The sequence below is a fragment of the Meles meles genome, chromosome 2 (genome assembly GCF_922984935.1).
Source record: "Meles meles chromosome 2, mMelMel3.1 paternal haplotype, whole genome shotgun sequence".
Taxonomy (NCBI): domain Eukaryota; kingdom Metazoa; phylum Chordata; class Mammalia; order Carnivora; family Mustelidae; genus Meles; species Meles meles.
The window spans coordinates 65732016-65754382 of record NC_060067.1 but is presented as its reverse complement, the minus strand read 5'-3'; the positions used below and the strand labels follow the sequence as shown (position 1 = coordinate 65754382).

Here is a 22367-nt window from a genome sequence, read left to right as displayed (position 1 = left end):
ACTAATCTGTAAAGAAAAACTCTGTGTTTCCCCATTACTCTCACACTACTATCTGCATTTACAATGCCTCGCTTCACTTCTGACACCACATAGATGGGATTTCCACAGAGCAAACAATCCTCCCTCAGAACCAACAGGGTGCCCTATAATTCAGTTCAGTTCTGACACTCTTTAGCTAGAGTTAGCGTCAGGTCCCATGATTAAGGGGTCAATCCAGTAAGAGTGCTCCCACTTCAGACACCAATCAAAAGTTCCAGGTTGTTACTTGTACTTCTGACCAATGGACTATAAAGCAGGGCTTTCACGACCTCCTCCTTGGTTCAATAACCCCTTCCTGAGGTTTGCTAGAATAGCTCACAGAGCTCAGGGAAAATGCATGTTTACTGGTTTACGATAAAGGACACAGTAAAGGATAGGAATGAACATATGAATGAACATAATAAAGGATATGAACGAACAGGGTATAAGTAAAGGATATGAATGAACAGAGACAATTCTAATATCCCAATATTCCAGCTCCCAATAGGAGCTTCTGTCCCCATGGACTGGGGATGCATTATCATCCACATGTAGTTGTGTTGACCAGCCCAGAAGCTCTCTCAACCCACAGGATTGAGATTTCTATGAAGGTTTCCTAATGTAGGCCTAATCAGTTATTAACCCCATTATCCCTCTTCCCTCTCTGCAGAATATGGGGTGAGGCTGAAAATCCCGAAGTTCTAATCATGGGTCAGTCTTTCTGGATGAGTGACCGGCCCCCATCCAGGAGCCTTTGAATCAACTTCTATGTAGAATAAATGTTTAAGAAAGGAAAAATCATTAAGATGAGCTAATTGGAAGCTTACATATTGTATTCTTCTCCCGTGGCTGCTGTAACACATTATCACAACCTTGGTGGCTTGAAAAACACACACACACACATTTATTTTAATACAGGTCTGGGGTCAGAAGTCTAAATCAAGGGGCACCTGGATGGCTCAGTCAGTTAAGTGTCTGCCTTCGGCTGAGGTCATGATCCAAGGTCCTCAGATGGAGCCCCGCATCAGACTCCCTGCTCAGCAGGGAGGTTGTTGCTTCTCCCTCTCCCTCAGCCTTCTCCCTGTTCATGCACTTTCTTTGTCTCTCAAATAAATAAATAAAATCTTAAAAAAGGAGAAGTCTAAATCAAGATGTCATCATGGCCTCTCCCCTCTCTGAAGTTTCAGGAGGAGAATCTGGTTCCTGGTCCTTTTAGCTTCTAGAGGCATCTGGGTTCTTTGGCTTGCTGACTTTTCTTCCTCCCCAGCTTCTTGCTTCTGTGGTCACCTCGATTTCTCCTTCTTGGACTCTGATCCTCTCTCCTTTTTCTTACAGGACCTTATGGTTTCATGGGGTCCACCCAGATAATCAGGGATAACCTGGCCATCTCTAGATCTGTCAGATAATCCCGTCTGCAAATCTCTTTGGGCACTTCAGGTGACATCTAGGTTTAGGGGATTAGGACTTGACATTTTCAGAGGGCATAATTCAGCCTACCTCACATACACTCTCAACAATAATGGCAGTAGTTGTATTTTGAGGGAGGTTTTTTTTTTTTTTTTAATCACTGACATTGTTTAGAATTGCTTGTTCATCATGATAACAAAAAGCAGACAGACTTAGTTGGTTTTACCCTTGTTTTTAAATCCCCTATAGACATTGCATTCTTTTTGCCTGTCCCCCAGTGCCCCAGTGTCCTTGGTCCCCCACTACCCCGTCCACACCCACCCCTGGTGCCTCTGGAAGAGTCTATAACACTCTTCTTTTCTGCTTGTCCAGAGTAGCAAATTCAAGGATGCAGCTCTAACAATAAGTTTTGCCACACATGGGCAGCTTCAAGTATTCTTAGCATAATGCCAGGCAGTTGCAGCTTGGTAAGTGATGTGAGGACTTGACTTGCTCCAAGTTGGAAACTGAAGAACAGTTTGTCGTGGGTTCAGCAAGGTGCAGCAGGGCCATGGGGGGTGAAATTTGGAACTCCCAGTCCTATGACTTGGGTCTGAACCCTGTGGAGGGGTAGAAAGAGGGATTTTTTGTCCCTTTTGATGCCCTTGTTGGGGGAGGTGATGCTGAGGGCCCAGTGGGAGAGCCTGGAGCACAGACCACCTTTAATGGGTCCTAGAGCCCCTGGACAGCTGGGAGTCCACTGCGGGGGAGCAGGGGAGGGTGGGGTGTGGAAGAGTGGGGACCATAGCTTCTCGAACACCTGTGGTCCTAGGAGAGTTTGAAAGGCATTGCTGGCCCTCAGCAGGTGCTCAGAGGCTGAGTCCCTCCCCGTTCCCAGGGTGGGCAGAAGGCTGGTGTCTGACTCTAAGGACATGGAGATGGACAGGACTCCTTTCTTTTTGCCATTTGCACCCTGCTGGCCACAAGACTGCCATGCTTCTTCCAGCTTCTCTTTTGCTTGCTTCTCTGAGGCCTGAACTAAAGCCTGAGATTGTCAGAAATGGATGGGGAGAGCAGGGATGTTAACATGACTCACAGGCTTTATCTTGCTTGGGAGGAAGAGGAAGGAGCATAGGGAACAAAACTCTCTGGGTAGTAGCGAAGTATAATGATTATTGGCGAAGTATAATGATTATGGCGAAGTATAATGATTATTATGGCAAAAATCCCAGGAAGTAACTACCCATTAAATTGAAAGAGCTTCTGCTGTGTTTCTTCCTAATCCAGTCCTTCTGCTACCCACCTCCCCAAAGGTAAACTTTTCTGTGACTTTTGGTTAGCTATTTCTTTGCTCTTCTTTATTTTTTTATTGGCTCTGAAAGCAATTATAAATAATAGAGTGGTTCCCCCTATTTTTGAACTTTGTATAAATGGAATCATAATTACTCCTTTGTTTCTTGCTTCTTTTACTATTATATATATATATGAGACTCACCTGTGTTGATGCTGGTAGATATAATTCACCCATTTTTAAAATTAAGTTTTAAATTTTAATTCCATAGTTAACGTACAGTGTTATATTAGTTTCAGGTGTACAATATAGTGATTTAACACTTCCATACATCACCCAGTGCTCATCAAAAGTGCACTCCTTAACCGCCATCTCCTTTTTTTTTTTTTTTTTAAATATTTTATTTTATTTATTTGACAGAGAGAAATCACAACTAGGCAGAGAGAGAGGAGGAAGCAGGCTCCCTGCGGAGCAGAGAGCCCGATGCGGGGCTTGATCCCAGGACTCTGGGATCATGACCCGAGCCGAAGGCAGCGGCTTTAACCCACTGAGCCACCCAGGCGCCCCCGCCATCTCCTTTTTGACCATCCTTCCACTGACCTGCCCTATGGTAACATCAGTGTGTTCTCCATAGTTTAGCGTCTGTTTCTTGGTTTGTCTCTCTCTACTTTTTCCCCCTTTGCTTGTTTTGTTTCCTAAATTCCACATATGAGTAAAATCATATGGTATTTGTCTTTCTCTGATTGACTTATTTCAGTTAGCATAACACCCTCTGGTTCCATCCATATTGTTGCAAATGGCAAAATTTTATTCTCTTTTATGGTTTGGTAATCTATATATCCATATCTATATATCACTTCTTCTTTATCCACTCATCAATCAATGGACATTTAGGTTGCTTCCATGTCTTGGCTATTGTAAATAATGCAGCAATAAACATAGGGGTGCGTATATACCTTTGAAGTAGTGTTTTTGTATTTTTTAGGTAAATACTCGGTAGTGTGATTGCTGGGTTGTAGGGTAGTTCTATTTTTAACTTTTTGAGGAAACTTCATACTGTTTTCCACAGTGGCTGTACTAATTTGCATTCCCACCAACAGGGCACAAGGGTTCCTTTTTCTCTACATAGTCACCAACACCTGTTGTTTTTTATGTTGTTGATTTTAGGCATTCTGAGAGGTGTGAGGTGATAGGTCATTGTAGTTTTGATTTGCATTTCCGTGATGATCAGTGAAGTTGAGAATCTTTTCCTGTGTCTGTTGGCTGTCTGTATGTCTTGGAGAAATGTTATGTTCACATCTTCTGACCACTTTTTAATTGGATTATTTGGTTTTTTTTTTTTTTTTTTTGGTGTTCAGTTATGATATGTATCATTTGCAAATGATACGTCTGATGATAAAGGTTTAGTATTTTATACATTTGGGATACTAAACCTTTATCATCAGACATATCATTTACAAATGCTACATATCATTTGAAAATTGTTACTTCTCCCATTCAGTAGGTTGTTTCTTGGCTTGTTGATTGTTTCCTTCACTGTGTAGAAACTTTTTATCTTGATGAAGTCCCAATAGTTTATTTTTGCTTTTGTTTCCCTTGCCTCAGGAGACATACCTAGAAAAATGTTGCTATGGCCAATGTCAGAGAATTATTGCCTGTGTTCTCCTCTAGGAATTTTATGGTTTCAAGCCTCACATTTAGGTCCTTAATCCATTTTGAGTTTATATTTATGAATGGTGAAAGAACATGGTCCATTTTCACTCTTTTGCATGTGGCTGTCTGGTTTTCCCAATAGCATTTGTTGAGCAGATTTTCCCCCATTACATATGCCTTCCTCCTTTGTTGAAGATTAATTGACCATATAATTATGGGTTTATTTCTGGGCTCTCTATTCAGTTCTATTGATTTATGTGTCTATTTTTGTGCAAGTACCATACCGTTTTGATCACTACATCTTGTAATATAACTTAAAATCTGGAATTGTGATGCCTCCAGCTTTGTTTTTCTTTTTCAAGATTGCTTTGGCCATTTGGGGTATTTTGTGATACCATACACGTTTTAGATTGTTTGCTCTAGCTCTGTGAAAAATGATGTTGGTATTTTGATAGGGATTGCACTGAATGTGTAGATTGCTTTGGGTAATATAGACATTTTACCAATATTTGTTCTTCCATCCATGAGCATGGAATGTTTTTTCCTTTTTTTAAAAATTATTTTATTTATTTGTCATAGAGAGAGAATGAGAGAGCAGACAAGCATGGGAAGTGGTGGGCAGAGGGAGAAGAAGCAGGCTCCCCACTGAGCAGGGGCAGACGCTTAACCAACTGAGCCACCCAGGCATCCCTGGCTTGCCATTTCTTTGTGTCATCTTTAATTTCTTTCATTAGTGTTTTATAGTTTTCAGAATATGGGTGTTTCACTTCTTCGGTTAAGCTGATTCGTAGGTATTTTATTATTTTTGGTGCAATTGTAAATGGGATGGTTTTCTTAATTTCTCTTTCTGCTGCTTCCTTATTAGCATATTGAAATGCAACAGATTTCTGTACATTGACTTTGCCCTGCAAATTTACTGAATTCATTTATCAGTTCCAGTAGATTTTTGGGAGTCTTTAGGGTTTTCTATATATAGTATCAGGTCATCTGCAAATATAGCTGATTCATTTTGATTGCTGTATAACAGTGGTTCTCAAGTTTGAACATGCATCAGAATAACCTGGAAAATTTGTTAAAACACAGATTGTTGGGCCCACCCTAAAGCTTCTGACTTATAATTCATATTTCTTTTTTTAAAAGTTTTATTTATTTAAGTAATCTCTACACCCAATGTGGTGCTCAAAGTCATGACACTGAGATCAAGAAATGCATGCTCTTCCAACTGAGCCAGCCAGGTGCCTCTGATAATTCATATTTTTTTATTAAACATTAAAAAAAACTGTACTCCATGCCCAGTGTGGAGCCCAATGCAGGGCTTGAACTCACAACCCTGAGATCAAGACCTGTGCTGAGATCAAGAGTTGGATGCCTAACTGACTGAGTCACCCAGGTGCTCCGATAATTTGTATTTCTAACCACTTCCCAGGTAATGTTGATATTACTGGTCCTGGTGCCTCAATTCCCAGGGGAGAACATCCAATAGCCTCTCTACTTGGCCATCCTTCATCTTCAAGATGAGCACCTCCTTGAGAAGGCTACAGTGGATACGCCATCCTGTGAATAGCTGGTGTCTTCTCCTGGTCCGATCTTGGGAAGGACCTTCAGTCTGAGATATTAGCACAGCCACCTGGACAAGGAGCCAGGGGCCTGGATGCTAATCCTGGGTGACACTGGCAGAGGGATTTCAGGGACCCAAATCATTGTTCCCATCAATAAACTGCAGTCAAGAACCTGGATCATGCAGTGTGCCAGAGGCTTCCAGATCCAGTTTGTCAGGTACCCAGGACTGAGCCTGGTACACATAGAAATGGCAATGAGGCAACATGGGAAGGGCCACTAAAGGTGTCTCCAATGACAATGGACACCCTGGTTCCATTGCACCATCAGTTCCATGAGGCTTGGACCCCATAGAGCTGAAGGTGTTGGGAATCCTCTTCAGGCTCCCACTCCCATGCCAGGTCCCTGTCCTAGGAGAGCGTTACATGACATTGGGCACATGGACCATTTCCAACACAGCCCATGGAGGGCCACCCAGGAGCCCTGAAGTGAGAGCAGATAGAAATACCCCAGCAGATCATGGCCCCTGCTCTCAGCACCCAGCCTGTCAGAACTCAGGTCTCAGGGCATCTGTTCTTCCCACAAAGCCCACCTGGCCTGGGGGTCATCTTTCCATAGCCTTTCTAATGGACCCCTATGCCCCCCACAGGCTCAGAAGGCCCCCTGTCCTGGCAGGACCCCACCCACACCCATCATTAGGCACACAATAGGCCCGCACATCACACTGGTGGTCTGGGCAAGAGGGGTAGAGGCCTGTGTGGCAGGTGCCTTTCCTGTCACTCTGCGTATTTCCCTCTGCCTTATGGGATCTTCCTGATGACTCCTGCGTGGGCACGAGGAGTGCGGTGTGTGCAGACATCATGCAGGTGGGAGGATAGGAGAGGCTGGTTCTAGAGCCCCAGGAGAACATGTGAAACGCAATTTTTATTTAAAGCACAACAAAATCCCCAATCTGACCATTTTCTCCATTAGCTTATGGGGAGGGGGTCCTTGCTCATCCTCCCATGCTGCTTTTCCATGTCCTTGGCCCTGTTCCTTTTTCTGTGGCCCCCGGGGCTCCCCTTGATGTCACAGAATCAGCCAAGGGCTCACTGCTACGAAAGTGGATGAAGAATGTCCGGATTTCCTTCAGGTGATGGTGACCTTCGTGCCTTGCAGGGATGTCGAGTGAGAGCTGGAGCTGTCTGGGGGAGCAGAGGTGGTCTGTCCTTAGAACCACTTGCTTCCCCAGGGTGTTTTCACTCAGATTCCCCTCATACTCCGCACCCACCTATACTCTAATGTGGCTCTTTGATGAAGGCCCTTGGCTGCCCACATCCATCCAGGACTCCCACTGCCATGGGCCCCTTGCATTTTGGCCTCCCATTAGTGTAATATATAGGTGGTCCTGGCCATACATGGCCTCATTTCCCATGGGGTGTAGCACTCAATTCCTAGAGTTTTCTCACTGAGGTCACCTGGTGGGGCTGCACTTTATATTGCTGGGTTCAACTAAATTCAACCTTAAAAGGGAAACCACTTCATCCATTCTTCCACCCACCCATCCATCCATCCATCCATCCATCCATCCATTCATGATCCATTAGTCCATTCATCAATCCATCCATCCTTTCACCCATTCAAACATTCACACTTCCATAGACTCATCCATCCATCTGTTCATTCATCCATCATCTATCCATCTATCCATCAATCATCCATCCATCCATCCGCTACCCATCCACCCAACCATCCATCATCCATTCATCCATCATCTATCCATCATCAGTCTACCAATCCATCCACCCATCCATCTATCCATCCACCCATCATCCATCTGTCCATCCATCATGCATCTTCCATCCATCATCCATCCATCTATCCATCATTCGTCGGCCATCCATCCATCCATCCATCCATCCCCCATCTACCTATTCCCAAATGACTAAGTGTCCAGCTATGTAGAAGGCACTCTGCTGTGTGCAGTGGGCAGAAAAGATCTATGGGAAAGAGGAAAGAAGTGGAGAGGGGAGAGGAGAATGGAGAAGGAACCTGACCCAGCCCTGGACTCTGCCAAAGCTTGAGTAAGAGCAGGCCAGAGAGAAGGGGACAAGGGTGATCCAGGCAGAGGGAACAGCATGGGAAGGACCAGGGGGCATGAAGCTGCTTGTGGTTCCCGGGAGCTGATGGTGGTTTGTGTGGTGTGAGACACAGCATGACAGATGTCAGACCCTCTGGGATATGCTTGCCAGTTCAGGAATCACCCAGGACAGAGGCTGGTGATGTGGTCTGCTGACACACACACAGGCATGCACACACACACTGGCCCATGGCAGATTCTGGATGGTACAGAATCGGAGAAGCCAAGTATACTGCTCAAGGTCACACAGGCCAATAAGTGATCTAAACAAGGTCTGGCCAGCTCCTGAGCCAGGCTGGGGGCAGGCTGGAATTCCCAGGCTCAGCCTGAACCAGGGGCTCCCAAACCTCTGCTGTGGGGACCATCCCGTGTCCTCCAGCTCCAGTGGTGCAGCGTGCTCACATCCCAGGTCCCTGTAATTGAGCGCTCCTCCATCACCACCACGGACCCCAGACCCTGCAGCACGACCTGAGGGACAGGAGCACAGGGAGGGTGAGCTACCTCTGAGGCCGCAGATCAGAGCAGAGGCAAAGCAGGAGCAGGGGAGGCACCCATGCTTGGGGCACAACACACCACCTCAAGAATGTTCCCAGCAAATCCCTAGAGGGAACCATGTGCTCATTTCGCAGATGAGGATACTGAGGCCAGGACCAGCATGCTTTCCCAGGAACTGCACTGGATAAGCATATCCAGGGGAGGCAGGCACAGGAACTGCCTCCATTGTCCAGACCCCTTCTGGCTCAGGGGGTCACCCAGGCTGAGGCCAGGAGTAGCTATCTATCCCCTGTGCCAAGAAAACAGGGACCTAGTCTCTTGTGTGAAGACGGAAGCAGGTGACCCCTTCTGCCCTGACCAGGAAGGGAGGTCTGACCGGAGATAAGAGGCTTCTGGAGAAGCTTCCCTGCACTGACACAGGGAGAAAGCACTCAGAAACAAAACCCCATTTGCCGCTGCAGACCTATCTGCTTGTGAGGCTGTGCCTGCAGCTGACCACAGAGGACGAGCCAAAGAGAAAAGCCAGCATGCCGCGAGGCCAGGTACGGGACACAGTGACCCAGGGAGGGATCAGAGAAAGTGAAGCAGCAAGAATGCAGAGAGAGGAGGGCGGGATGCCCACATGCCCCCACAGTGCCCATTCTGGGGTGAGTGGGAGCACCCCAGGCATCTCTGCTGAGGTCTTTGCCAGAGGGGATTTTCACACTGGGGTTTGCCTGCCTGCTGGGGCTTCAGGCCACGTCCAGGGAGCCTGTCACAGGGTCTGAGGGCTCTTACCTCCAGGTTCACACTCACAGGCTGAGACAGGACCGGGTCCTCCCCCACCTCATGCAGGTGATGGAACTAAAGCAGGACATGGCGGAGGTCCGCCTTGGCCTTCCTTCCATGGCCTTCAGGGACACAAGGACCCGCATCAGCGCAGATCCTCTAGGCTGGGCCCAGCACCCTACACCTGCCCTTCACTTCCTACCCTCAGCCTCCCTGGGAGGCATTGACACAGTCCCTGTTTGATGTTACTGCTGCAAACGGGGTGCGAAAAATCCCTTCTACTTTTTCCAGGGAGTGGTTATGGATTGGATCCCAAGAGTCAGGCAGGTCCTCTGTCTCCTGATGATGGTGGGGGTGGGGTGGAGTAAGGACATGCTGATGTCCAGGACGACACACCTGCTTCATAAGGTGGCCCTGAGTCAGGGAGATGGATGGGGGGGGTCTAACTCCATCCCTGAGGCTCCCCTCGCTCTGCCCCTCACTCATTGTTCTCCAGGGAGGAGGGACCTTCATTCAGTGAGTCTGGGGCACTCCCAGGTGAGCTCCTTTCTCCTCCTATTTGGGAACCAGCTGTCTACAGGAGACCTATTCTCTTGCATTGGCCATGCACACCAGTGGGAAGGGAATGCTCTGCCTTGTAGGGGAGGATCCCCGCCCAGCATCTTCTGTGACAGTGGGATTCCTATAATGGGATTCAGTGCCCAAAGCCACTTGGCTGCAGGCATGAGCCATGGTCCCCAAGATCTGCTTTATCAGATAAAAGTGTTATCTGGCCTGTTGCCTCTTCCTTTTCCTCCTTAGTTCTGTGGACTCCTACTGAGCCATCCTTGGTGACTGGGGTTTTGGGGACAAGAGGGTGGCTCAGGGGCAGCCAGCCCTGCCTTTGAGATGCTCACAGTGGAAAGGGGGAAGAGAAGGTGCAGCTGGAGCTTTGGCAACAGGATAAGTCATTTTACCATGACACCATGGCAGGTTTCACTTCCACCAGGAAGCCCTCCATGAAGCCCTGCTGGGAGCTTAATGTAAACATCAACATCACTGGTGTCCTGGTGACTTGGCTGCTTCTCCCTCTAGCTGGAGAGCTCTGTGAGTCCAGGGGCCTTGCCTACATTGGTCAATGCTGATTACCCAGTGCTGGGCACAAGATATATATGTTCAGTGAATGAATGGAAGCTCTGGACAATTAGGCTTCCTGGGTTCAGAGGACAAGTGGGACTGGCTATTCAGGGCTCCAGGAGGAGTCCCTGAGGAGCAGGACTGCACTGCAGGTTGAGGGTCTGGTAGATGGTGGATGATGATTGGGAGTTGGTGGTGGGGTGAGAGGGATCCATCAAAGAATGGGTGTGGACAGGACCTGGGCTGGGGTCCATGTCCACAGTGTAACCTGCTTGCTGAGTGACCCAGGTCCCCACAGCCTGTCTGTGGGCCTGGCCCTCCCCATTGGGTAGAGAAAGGGATCAGGTGACCGTGCAGAAGTAGGACAACTCTGAGAGAAGCCCACTTTGTCTGGTGATGAATGTGGGGCCAGGTTGTCATGGGGAGGGTGCCATGCATCTGGCTTCCTTGGACACCTGCCTCACTTTTCTGGAGATTTTGCAGGTTCTCTCTGTGGTTGGAGCTGTAGTTCCAGCCTGGGATGCTGAGGATCTGCAGGTGAAGACTTGGGGGCAGGGTCATGGGCTCTTGCTGCTAGGAGACTGGGAGATTCTGGGCAGACACACAGAGCCAGGACAAGGATTGGGGCCAAGCTCCTCCTCTTGGCAGTGGGAGCTCTGCACACCATGTGCACTCGTACAGGCGATCCAGCTCCTGCCCACGTGTGCCCCCCAGGGAGGATGGCTTGAATCACCTGCTGGTCCCAGCGATTCAGGCATCCCCTTTTCTGTCTTTGCCCATAGACATTGTTCCACTTGGATGCCTTTCCTTCCACCTGTCCAGGGGCTCAGATTACAGAGTCTAACAGCTAGAAGGACCCTGAATCTCTAGCCCAACCATTTCCAAGTACAGATGGGGAGTCTACCACCCAGAGAGGTGATGGGGTTAGTTCCAGATCACAGGTCAGTTTCAGGCAGAGCCTCTATTTCCATGCAAGGTGTGGGATGCTATCTCTTCTCTTGTTTTGTCATCCGGGCCCTCATGCTCAGGCGGCACCTCAGCCACCTCCCCCTTCCAGGAAAAGCCCTTTCAGCTCTGGGCTCCAGCTGGGGCACCACCTCCTCACAGTCCCCTGGCCACAGTGATTAGTCCAGTCTCGGACTATGACCTTCTCCCTGCACTAATCAGAAGCTTTCCCTGGGACTTCTGCACTTGAGATGGGAAGATTGAGCTCAGTCCTTTTGCTGAGGTTGGGAGAGAGGAAGCATGACAGAGAAAATCAAGCAGGCTTCACGCCAGTCCCAGAGCCTAATGCAGGGTTTGATCCCATGAACCTGAGATCATGACGTGAACTGAAACCAGGGGTTGGCTGCCTACCAGCTGAGCCATCCAGGTGCCCCTAGGTGTTTCATTCGTTTATTGATCCTCCCCACAGACTCCTGGACCTGGGGCTGGGCTGGAGGAGCAGCTTGCTGGTGGCTGGCTTGTGGAGCTGCTGAGCCAGTGCTGGCTGTGGGCAGGATGGATCTCCTCCTTGTGTGTCCCCTGCAGAAGGCTGGCATGACCACGACATGGCTGCTGGCTTCCTCCAGACAAGGCTCTGGGGGAGAGCACTCCATGACCGCTGCCCTGGGGCACATGGAATTTGGGACTCTGCTGAGAAGTGGACAGCACTGGTTTATCCTAAACGAAATAAGTCAATCAGAGAAAAACAATTACCATGGGATTTCACTCATATGTGGAATTTAAGGAAAAAAAAAAAGGATCATAGGGGAAGGGATGGAAAAATAAAAGAAGATGAAATCCGAGAGGGAGACAAACCAAAAGACTCTAGGAAAAACTCTAGGAACAAACTGAGGGTTGCTGGAGGAGAGGTGAGTGGAGAGATGGGGTAACTGGGTGATGGGCATCAAGGAGGGCACATGATGTGATGAACCACTGTGTGTGATATGCAACCGATGAGTCACTGAACTCCTTCTCTGACACTGACAACACGTTCTAGGTTAAATAATTGAATTTAAATAAAATAAATAAAAAATTTGACATCAATGCTCAGACTCTGGCAATAGGGGCAGAGCACCGAATGGTGATGTCCAAGGGCCACCCCCTCTTCTGGCTCAGGAGATGGCACCACTGCAGGTGCCGCTCCTCCTGCTCTTGTCCCCGCCTCTCTATGTGTTGGGAGCACTGTTCTCTGCTGGGGGACCAGTCGCCAGTGGACAGCAAGTGAAAGCCAGCTGCAGCCCCTGCCCACCTGCCATTGGGTTGCGGCCGCCCAGCTGGCTTCCCATGCTCATGCAACTGGTGCTGCTGCAGCTCCTGGTGGCCCAGCCCATGAGCCCCATCAGGGTCTTCATGGTTCCCCACAGTCACATGGACGTGGGCTGGATCTACACGGTGCAGGTAGGTGTCTGTTCACCATCCCCCAGACTCTCTTGGACCTCAGCTTCCTTTTCCCTGCCAGATTCCAGGGTGGGTTCGAAGCCTGGTGTTGACTACATCCTCAAGAGAGCAGCTTGGGTTATGACCTGACTCTGCTGGAGACTAGGGAGACTCACTTTGGCTGCTTGGCTCTAGTCTCTGGCCTCAGTTTCCTCATCCATGCTAGGGATAGTCAGGTGAAGATACATGGGCCTGACTCAGGCCATGGTTGCAGTCCATGACTGGGGCACCTTGGGTGGACTCTGTTCCCTTTCTGAGCCCCATGTCCCCCTTCTGTAGGATGGCACAGGCCTCCAACACTTTGCATGGGCTGTTCCCTCTGCCCAGAGACCTTCCTCCAACAAGCTGGCTGGTCCTAGTCCCCCCAGTCCTGTGTGTGGCTCCAGAAAAGACATTTTTCTGGTGGGGCCTTCCTGGTATCCCTGTGTGTGCCCCATTCCCTTCCCCTCCTCCCCTCCATGCACATTTGGTAAGGGCTTGGTGTCGGTCCCTTGTCCCCACAAGAAGGCTAGCTTCACAGGCCAAGGGCTTCATACATCATATTTCCTGTCATGTTCTCACCACCCTGACAGACAGAAGAGGTGCACCAGCTATTGCTGATTGAGTGAATGAATGCAGGGATGGATGAATGAATAGAGGAACAAATGATCAAGTGAATGAATGAATGATCAAATGAATGAATGAATAAATGAATGAACACAGGAATAAGTGAATGCAGGTATGAATAAATACAAGAATGAGTGAAAGCAAGAAGGAATGAATGCAGGAAAAGGAGCAGGAAGAGACTAAGATTTGCTCAAGATCCTGGGTCAGGTGACTGCATATTGTCACCCAGGCCACCTCCAGCTCTTTTGTGGAAACAGGAAGGAAACCCAGAAGAGAACAAACACTCTCTGGGATTAGGGATACAGTAACTTTTCTGTGGATGTTATTGAGAGGCAGATGGACTTCAATGGATAGAGAAGCAGCAAGAGGATCTGACGCTGGAGGTGGGGCCAGGAGTAGTCCAGTCCTAGGATGCATTGGGCAGCCTCTCCGGGGACACTCCACTGCCTGTGGAGATAGCTTAATGGTGGGGAAGCATACTTGCTGCCCTCAGTTACAGAAGAGGAAACTGAAGCCCAGAGAGGGTTGGGGTCTTCCCTGAGGGAACCCAGGAATGATCCCTCTTTCTGAGATCTTGCTGCCAGGGATCTTTGCATTTCATTAAGCAGCCCCTCTGGGCACCACTATGTGCCAGCCTGGAGACACATTTGGGAAGCAGCCACGGCTGAGCCTGCAGAGCCTCCAGCCTGGGGAAGACAGGCTGGCAGGTGCCTGTGACCACCTGGAGGCCTGGGTACAGCTCCTCTCAGCTTCAATTCTCAACATTAGCTCCCCTCATCCCAGCCCAGACGGGCCCCATGGGGTCCCTGGACCTCCTCCCCGTCACCCCGTGGCTTCAGTGGCTGCCTCCCTACTGTACCCTCAGGGCCAGCTACTATGCCCCTCGTGGAAGCTGTCTGTGTCCTCTGGACACGTTGTATGTCATGGTCTGGCATGTCAGGGCCAGCTACTGTGCCCCCTTGGGGAAGGCATCCTTTTCCCCTGGGCATGTCCTGTGTCATGGTCTGGAACATCACCTCTCTCCCTAGAACAGCAGGATCTCATCAGAGGTAGGGAGCCATGTCACTGCCTCAGGACCAGCCAGCACTGTGTGTCCGGCACAGAGCGGCCCCCATGTGCCTCTGTTGGATGGGCAAAGGAGGAAGAGAGGGAAGAGCCCAGGGCAGATGCCTGTAGGGAATGGTGGGGTCGAGGGACCCTGTGTCACTGGGGATTGTAGTACTGGATCCTTGAGGCCAAGCCTCTGGGAGCCTCCATGGGTGCTGGTGTGATGGGATGCCCCCTCCACAGGAAAGCCTGTGGGCCTATGCGGCCAACATCTACACCTCCGTGGTACAGAAGCTCATGCTCCAGAAACATCGCTGCTTCATCGCTGTGGAGCAGGAGTACTTCTGGCTGTGGTGGGAGGGCATTGCCTCAGACAGGCAGAAACGCCATGTACTGCTGTCCACAGGGGCCTCTGGGAGGGACTCCTGGGCAGGGAAGCCCATTATCCAAGGCTGTGTGGCCTGAAGCTCCCAGAGCAGGTACACTGGGTGCTTCACATGACTTGTTTAGCTCAGTTTGTGCTCAGACCCAGCCCACAAGATAGGTTTGGTTTTATCCACCTTTGTGGCTATTGGTGTGAAATGGCACACTGATAAGTCAGACATGCACTCATCTGGTGCAGAATGGGGTCTCTTTGGACCCCCACCTCCCAGTTCACCTAACATCTGCATGGTCCCGTGACTTGCAGCCGACCGCCCTGCCCAGGGTGACCCAGTGTTTGCGTTTAAAGTGGGTTGCAGAAGGCATCATGGGGTGCAGGGTCAGAGAGGCCCTGGGAAGCAGATCTCCACAGGGTGCACCCTGGGACTCGGTTCAGCCTCAGGCAGGGGTGCACTCTGTGAGCTGCAGGTTCTGCCTGTGTAAATGGGAGTGAACTCCTCCTCCTCAGATCTGCTGGGTTCAGATGAATGTGGGATGTGTGCACCTGGGAGGACACTGTGGACCTGGTCTCCACCCTGACATTCACCTTCCTTCAGAAAAGTCGCTGAACACGAGGGTCAGGAAGATGAGAGTTGCCCAAGTGGCAAAGCTAAGAAGGTGAAGGGAAGAGTTCACTGGATTGGTGTCTTAAACCTGCAGCCTGTGGAGTCGTGAGGAGGAGCCTTGCACAGTGTGGAGGCTGGCCAAGTGTCAGGTGCTGGCCTCTACTTCTTACAGTCTACGTCACCATGTCCTCCCAACAGGTTGTATGGTGGGGATAGTTAGTGCATGCTGCACAGATGGTCCTGGTTCAAAGAGGGCAGGTGAATGGCCCATGGTAGCACAGCTGATACTGGATGGGTGGGACACTGAGTCAGGCAGGTCTGAGTGAAGTGGGTCTCTCAGGGTGTCCAGAGGGTGGGCTGGCCCCTAACTGGACACCCCCAAACCCAACTATCTCTCCTGATCCTTGAGGACGGATGTGACCCACCAGAGTCCCAGGCAGATCACTCATGGCACAGCTCCCTGGAGGCAGAGAATTTTCTTTACTTGCTTCCATGAACTCTCAGTGCCTGGAAAGTGCTTAGGATGTGGTAGGTGCTCCTGTAAAGCAGTATGCAGCAGGAACCCATTCAATCCTCTTGGAGTGAATAATCATGACCCTGAAGGTCCTGAAAACAACTGTAAACTACAGTCTCCAAATAGCTCACTGGACTCATCAACACTGCCTCTCCCTACCATCCATGTTCCCATCCCTCCATTCCTTCATTTATTTTAAAAAGACTTACCAGCCTAAAAAGGAAGACCCATTGATATACTGTGTCCAAAAGACTCATTTTAGACTGTAAGTCACCTCAAGATTGAAAGTGAGAGGGTGGAAAACCATTTATCATGCTAATGGACATTAAAAGAAAGCTGGGGTGGCAAACTACTAGAGCTCATACAGCAATTCAGTAACGTGGCAGGATACAAAATCAATGTACAAAAATCAGTGGCTTTCTTATACACTAACAATGAAAATACAGAAAGGGAAATTAGAGAATCGATTCCATTTACTATAGCACCAAGAACCATAAGATACCTGGGAATAAACCTAGCCAAAGAGGTAAAGGACCTGTACTCGAGGAACTACAGAACACTCATGAAAGAAATTGAAGAAGACACAAAAAGATGGAAGACCGTTCCATGCTCTTGGATTGGAAGAATAAACATTGTTAAAATGTCTATACTGCCTAGAGTAATCTATACTTTTATGCCATTCCGATCAAAATTCCACCGGTATTTTTCAAAGAGCTGGAGCAAATAATCCTAAAATTTGTATGGAATCAGAAGAGACCCCGAATTGCTAAGGAAATGTTGAAAAACAAAAACAAAACTGGCGGCATCACGTTACCCCGATTTCAAGCTTTATTACAAAGCTGTGATCACCAAGACAGCGTGGTACTGGCATAAGAACAGACACATAGACCAGTGGAACAGAGTGGAGAGCCCAGATATGGACCCTCAACTTCAAGATGGTGAAATAATCTTTGACAAAACAGGAAAAAATATTCAATGGAAAAAAGACAGTCTCTTCAATAAATGGTGCTGGGAAAACTGGACAGCGATATGTAGAAGAATGAAACTCGACCATTCTCTTACACCGTACACAAAGATAAACTCAAAATGGATAAAAGACCTCAACGTGAGACAGGAATCTATCAGAATCCTAGAGGAGAACATAGGCAGTAACCTCTTCGATATCAGCCACAGCAACTTCTTTCAAGATATGTCTCCAAAGGCCAAGGAAACAAAAGCGAAAATGAACTTTTGGGACTTCATCAAGATCAAAAGCTTCTGCACAGCAAAGGAAACAGTCAACAAAACAAAAAGGCAACCCACGGAATGAGAGAAGATATTTGCAAATGACAGTACAGACAAAAGATTGATATCCAGGATCTATAAAGAACTTCTCAAACTCAACGCACCCAAAACAGATAATCATATCAAAAAATGGGCAGAAGATATGAACAGACACTTCTCCAGTGAAGACATACAAATGGCTATCAAACGCATGAAAAAATGTTCATCATCACTAGCCATCAGGGAGATTCAAATTAAAACCACATTGAGATACCACCTGACACCAGTTAGAATGGCCAAAATTAGCAAGACAAGAAACAATGTGTGTTGGAGAGGATATGGAGAAAGGGGAACCCTCTTACACTGTTGGTGGGAATGCAAGTTAGTGCAGCCACTTTGGAGAACAGTGTGGAGATTCCTGAAGAAATTAAGAATAGAGCTTCCCTATGACCCTGCAATTGCACTGCTGGGTATTTACCCCAAAGATACAGATGTAGTGAAAAGAAGGGCCATCTGTACCCCAATGTTTATTGTAGCAATGGCTACGGTCGCCAAACTGTGGAAAGAACCAAGATGCCCTTCAACGGATGAATGGATAAGGAAGATGTGGTCCATATACACAATGGAGTATTATGCCTCCATCAGAAAGGACGAATACCCAACTTTTGTAGCAACATGGACGGGACTGGAAGAGATTATGCTGAGCGAAATAAGTCAAGCAGAGAGAGTCAAATATCATATGGTCTCACTTATTCGTGGAGCATAACAAATAACATGGAGGACATGGGGAGATGGAGAGGAGAGGGAGTTGAGGGAAACTGGAAGGGGAGATGAACCATGAGAGACTATGGACTCTGAAAAACAACCAGAGGGTTTTGAAGGGGCGAGGGTGTGGGAGGTTGAGGAACCAGGTGGTGGGTAATAGGGAGGGCATGTACTGCATGGAGCACTGGGTGTGATACCAAAACAATGAACACTGTTATGCTGTAAACAAACAAACAAACAAACAAAAAAGAACATATTATGAGAAACTATGCACAGAAATTTGACAATCTGAAAGAAATGGATGCATTCCTAGAGATGTATAAACTACAAAAACTGAACCGGGAAGAAATAGAAAACCTCAACAGACCCATAATCAGTAAGGAGATTGAAGCAATAACCAAAAGTCTCCCAACAAACAAGAAACCAGGGCCAGATGGCTTAAATTCTACCAACATTTAGAGAAGAATTCATACCTATTCTCCTGAAACTCTTCCAAAAAACAGAAGTGGAAGGAAAATGTCCAAACTCATTTTATGAGGCCAGCATTACCATGATTCCAAAATGAGACAAAGACCCTATCAAAAAGGAGAATTACAGACCAATATCCCTGATGAACATGGACACGAAAATTCTCACCCAAATAGTATCCAATAGGATCCAACAGTACATTAAAAGGATTATTCACCGTGACCAAGTGGGATTTATTCCAGGGCTTCAAGGTTGGTTCAACATCCACAAATCAATGTGATATAATACATTAATAAAAGAAAGAACAAGAACTATATGATACCCTCAATAGATGCTGAAAAGCATTTGAAAAAGTACAGCATCCTTTCTTGATCAAAACTCTTTACAGTGTAGGGATAGAGGGTACATACCTCAATATTGTAAAAGCCATCTATGGAAAACCCACAGTGAATATAATTCTCAATGGGGGAAAACCGAGAGCTTTTCCCCTAAGATGAGGAACACAGCGGGGCTGTCCACTATCAGCACTGTGATTCAACATAGTACTAGAAGTCAGGAATGTTGAGCAACAGGAATCAGGGAAAAATAAGAAATAAAAGGCATCTGAATCTGCAAAGAAGAATTCAAACTCTCACTCTTTAAAGATGATATGAAAACCCAAAAGATTCCACCCCAAAACTTCTAGAACTCATACAGGAATTCAGTGAAGTGTTGGGATACAAAATCAATGCACAGAAATCATGTGCAATTCCATACACCAACAACAAGACAGAAGAAAGAGAAATTAAGGAGTCTATCCCATGTACAATTTCACTCCAAACCATAAGATTCCTAGGAATAAATCTAACAAAAAGGCAAAGAATCTGTACTCAGAAAACATTAGAGTACTCATGAAAGAAATTGAGTAAGACACAAAGAAATGGAAAAACGTTCCGTACTCATGGATTGGATGAACAAATATTGTGAAAATGTCTATGTTACCTAGAGCAATCTACACATTTAATGCAATTCCTATAAAAATACCATCAAACTTTTTCACAGAGTGGGAACAAATAATCCTAAAATTTACATTGAAACAGAAAAGACTGCGAATAGCCAGAGGAATGTTGAAAAAGAAAACCAAAGTTGGCAGCATCACAATTCCAGATTTCAAGCTCTATTGCAAAGCTGTAATCATCAAGACAGTATGGTACAGTCACAAAAAAAGACACACTGATCAATGGAACAGAGTTGCAAGCCCAGAAATGGACCCTCAACTCTAAGGTCAACTGATCTTCAACAAAGCAGGAAAAAATATCCAATGGAGAAAAGACAGGTTCTTCAACAAATGGTGTGGGAAAATTGGACATGCACACGCAGAAGAATGAAACTGGACAATTTCCTTACACCACACACAAAAATTGACTCAAAATGGATGAAAGATCTCATTGTGAGAAAGGAATCCACCAAAATCCTTGAGGAGAACACAGGCAGCAACCTCTTCGACCTCAGCTACAGCAACTTCTTCCTAGAAACAGTGCCAAAGGCAAGGGAAGCAAGGGCAAAATGAACCATTGGGACTTCATCAAGATAAAAAGATTTTGCACAGCCAAGGAAAGAGCCAACAAAACCAAAAGACAACTGACATAATGGGAGAAGATATTTGCAAATGACATATCAGATAAAGACCTAGTATCCAACTTTAGTATGATAAGTTCTTTATAGAAGTTCTATAAAGTTCTATATACTCAACACCCAAAGAACAAATAATCCAATCAAGAAATGGGCAGAAGACAGGAAGAGACATTTCTCCAAAAAAGACATACAAATGGCCAATGGACACATGAAAATTTGCTCAACATCACTTGGCATCAGGGAAATACAAATTGAAACCACAGTGAGATACCACCTCACAGCAATCACAATGGCTAAAATTAACCAGTCAGGAAATGACAGGTGTTGGGGAGGATACAGAGAAAGGGGAACCCTCCTACACTGTTGGTGGGAATGCAAGCTGGTGCAGCCACTCTGGAAAACAGTATGGAGTTTCCTCAAAAAGTTGAGGGGCACCTGGGTGGCTCAGTGGGTTAAGCCTCTGATTTCGGCTCAGGTCATGGTCTCAGGGTCCTGGGATCGAGCCCCACATTGGGCTCTCTGCTTGGCAGGGAGCCTGCTTCCCCCCCCTCTCTGCCTACTTGTGATCTCTCTCTCTTTTCAAATAACTAAATAAAATATTTTTTAAAAAGTTGAAAATAGAGCTACCCTATGACCCAACAATTGCACTACTGGATATTTACCCTAAAGATTCAAACTTAGTGATCTGAAGAGGCATGTGCACCCTAACTTTTATAGCAGCAATGTCCACGATAGCCAAACTAAGGAAAGCGCCTAGATGTCCACTGATAGATGAATGGATAAAGAAGATGTGATATATATCTACGGTGGAATACTATGTAGTCATCAAAATGAAATCTTGCCATTTGCAGTGATGTGGATGGAACTAGAGGGTATTTTGCTAAGCGAAGTAAGTCAATCAGAAAAAGGCAGTTATATGATCTCAATGATCTGAGGAATTTGAGAAACTAGGCAGAAGATCATAGGGGAAGGGAGCAGAAAATGAAATAAGATGAAACAAGAGAGGGAGACAAACCATAATTCCTGTTAATCTCAGGAAACAAACTGAGGGTTGCTGGATGGGAGGGGGCCAGGCGGCTGGGCTGGGTGGGGATGGACATTGGAGAGGGTATGTGCAATGATGAGTGCTGTGAATTGTGTGAGACTGATGAATCACACACCTGTATCCCTGAAACAAATAATACTTTATATGTTAATAAAAAACTAATAAGATTAAAAAGAGTAAAAAGAAAAGGTGAAAACAGAGATACTCTATGACCCAGCAATTATACTACCAGTTATTTAGCCCAAAGAGACAAATGTAGTGATCTGAAGGGGCACGTGCACCCCAATGTTTATAACAGCAACATCCACAATAGCTCAACCATGGAAAGTGCCCAGATGTGGGTGTGGTCCATAAACAATGAATTCTGGAACACCAAAAAGAAGTTAAAAAAATAAATTAAAAAAAGATCCCAGATGTCCATCAACAGATGAATGGTTAAAGAGAAGGTAGTGTTTATATAAACAATGGAATATGACTCAGCCATCAGAAGAATGAAATCTTGCCATTTGCAATGATGTGGGTGGAACTAGAGGGTATTATGCCAAGTGAAATAAGTCAACCAGAGAAAGACAATTATCATATGATTTCATTCATACATGGAATTTAAGAACAAAACAGAGGAGCATAGAAGACAGGTGGCAAAAATAAAACAAGATGTCATCAGAGAGGGAAAAAACAAATAAGAGACTCTTAACTCTAGGGAATCAACTGAGGGTTGCTGGAGGAGAGGAGGTGGGGGGACAGGATAACTGGGTGACTGGAATTAAGGAAGGCACATGACGTAACGAGCACAAGGTGTTATATACAAGAGATGAATCATTGACCTCTACCTCTGAAACCAATAATACACTACATGTTAATTAATTGAATTTAAATAAAGACAAATAAATAAAACAGAGCCAATTACAGAGGAATATGATGATGATGATGATGATGATGATGATGATGATGATGATGATGATGATGTATCTCCCGGTCCAGGAAGGGGTGGGTGGACTGTAGGCACCAGGGCAGCATTTTGGAAACCAGTGTGATGTTAGGCAGCAAGAGCTAAGAACCCCTTCATCCTCCCTGACACAGTGTTTTCATTTGGGGGGATTTTCCCTGGGTAAAGTGTATGAAGAAGGAACAATAAACTTGTAGGCCTAAATGGACTCACTGCAGAATGATTTATCAGTGAAGATCAAACAAAACAGTCCTGGAATCAACCCAAACGGGCGACCACAGAGACATGG

At 46.8% G+C, this 22367-nt stretch overlaps 1 protein-coding gene across 1 annotated transcript in view; it reads left to right on the top strand.

Annotated features, from left to right (window-relative positions):
- The first annotated feature begins 9046 nt into the window (after window positions 1-9046).
- LOC123936843 (epididymis-specific alpha-mannosidase-like) overlaps window positions 9047-22367 on the top strand; it is a 62431-nt gene continuing 49110 nt past the window's right edge. Inside the window, exons 1-3 of the mRNA XM_045997395.1 lie at window positions 9047-9061; window positions 9303-9383; window positions 12504-12785. Coding sequence (XP_045853351.1) covers window positions 9047-9061; window positions 9303-9383; window positions 12504-12785 — 378 coding nt within the window. The remainder of the gene's footprint in view (window positions 9062-9302; window positions 9384-12503; window positions 12786-22367) is intronic.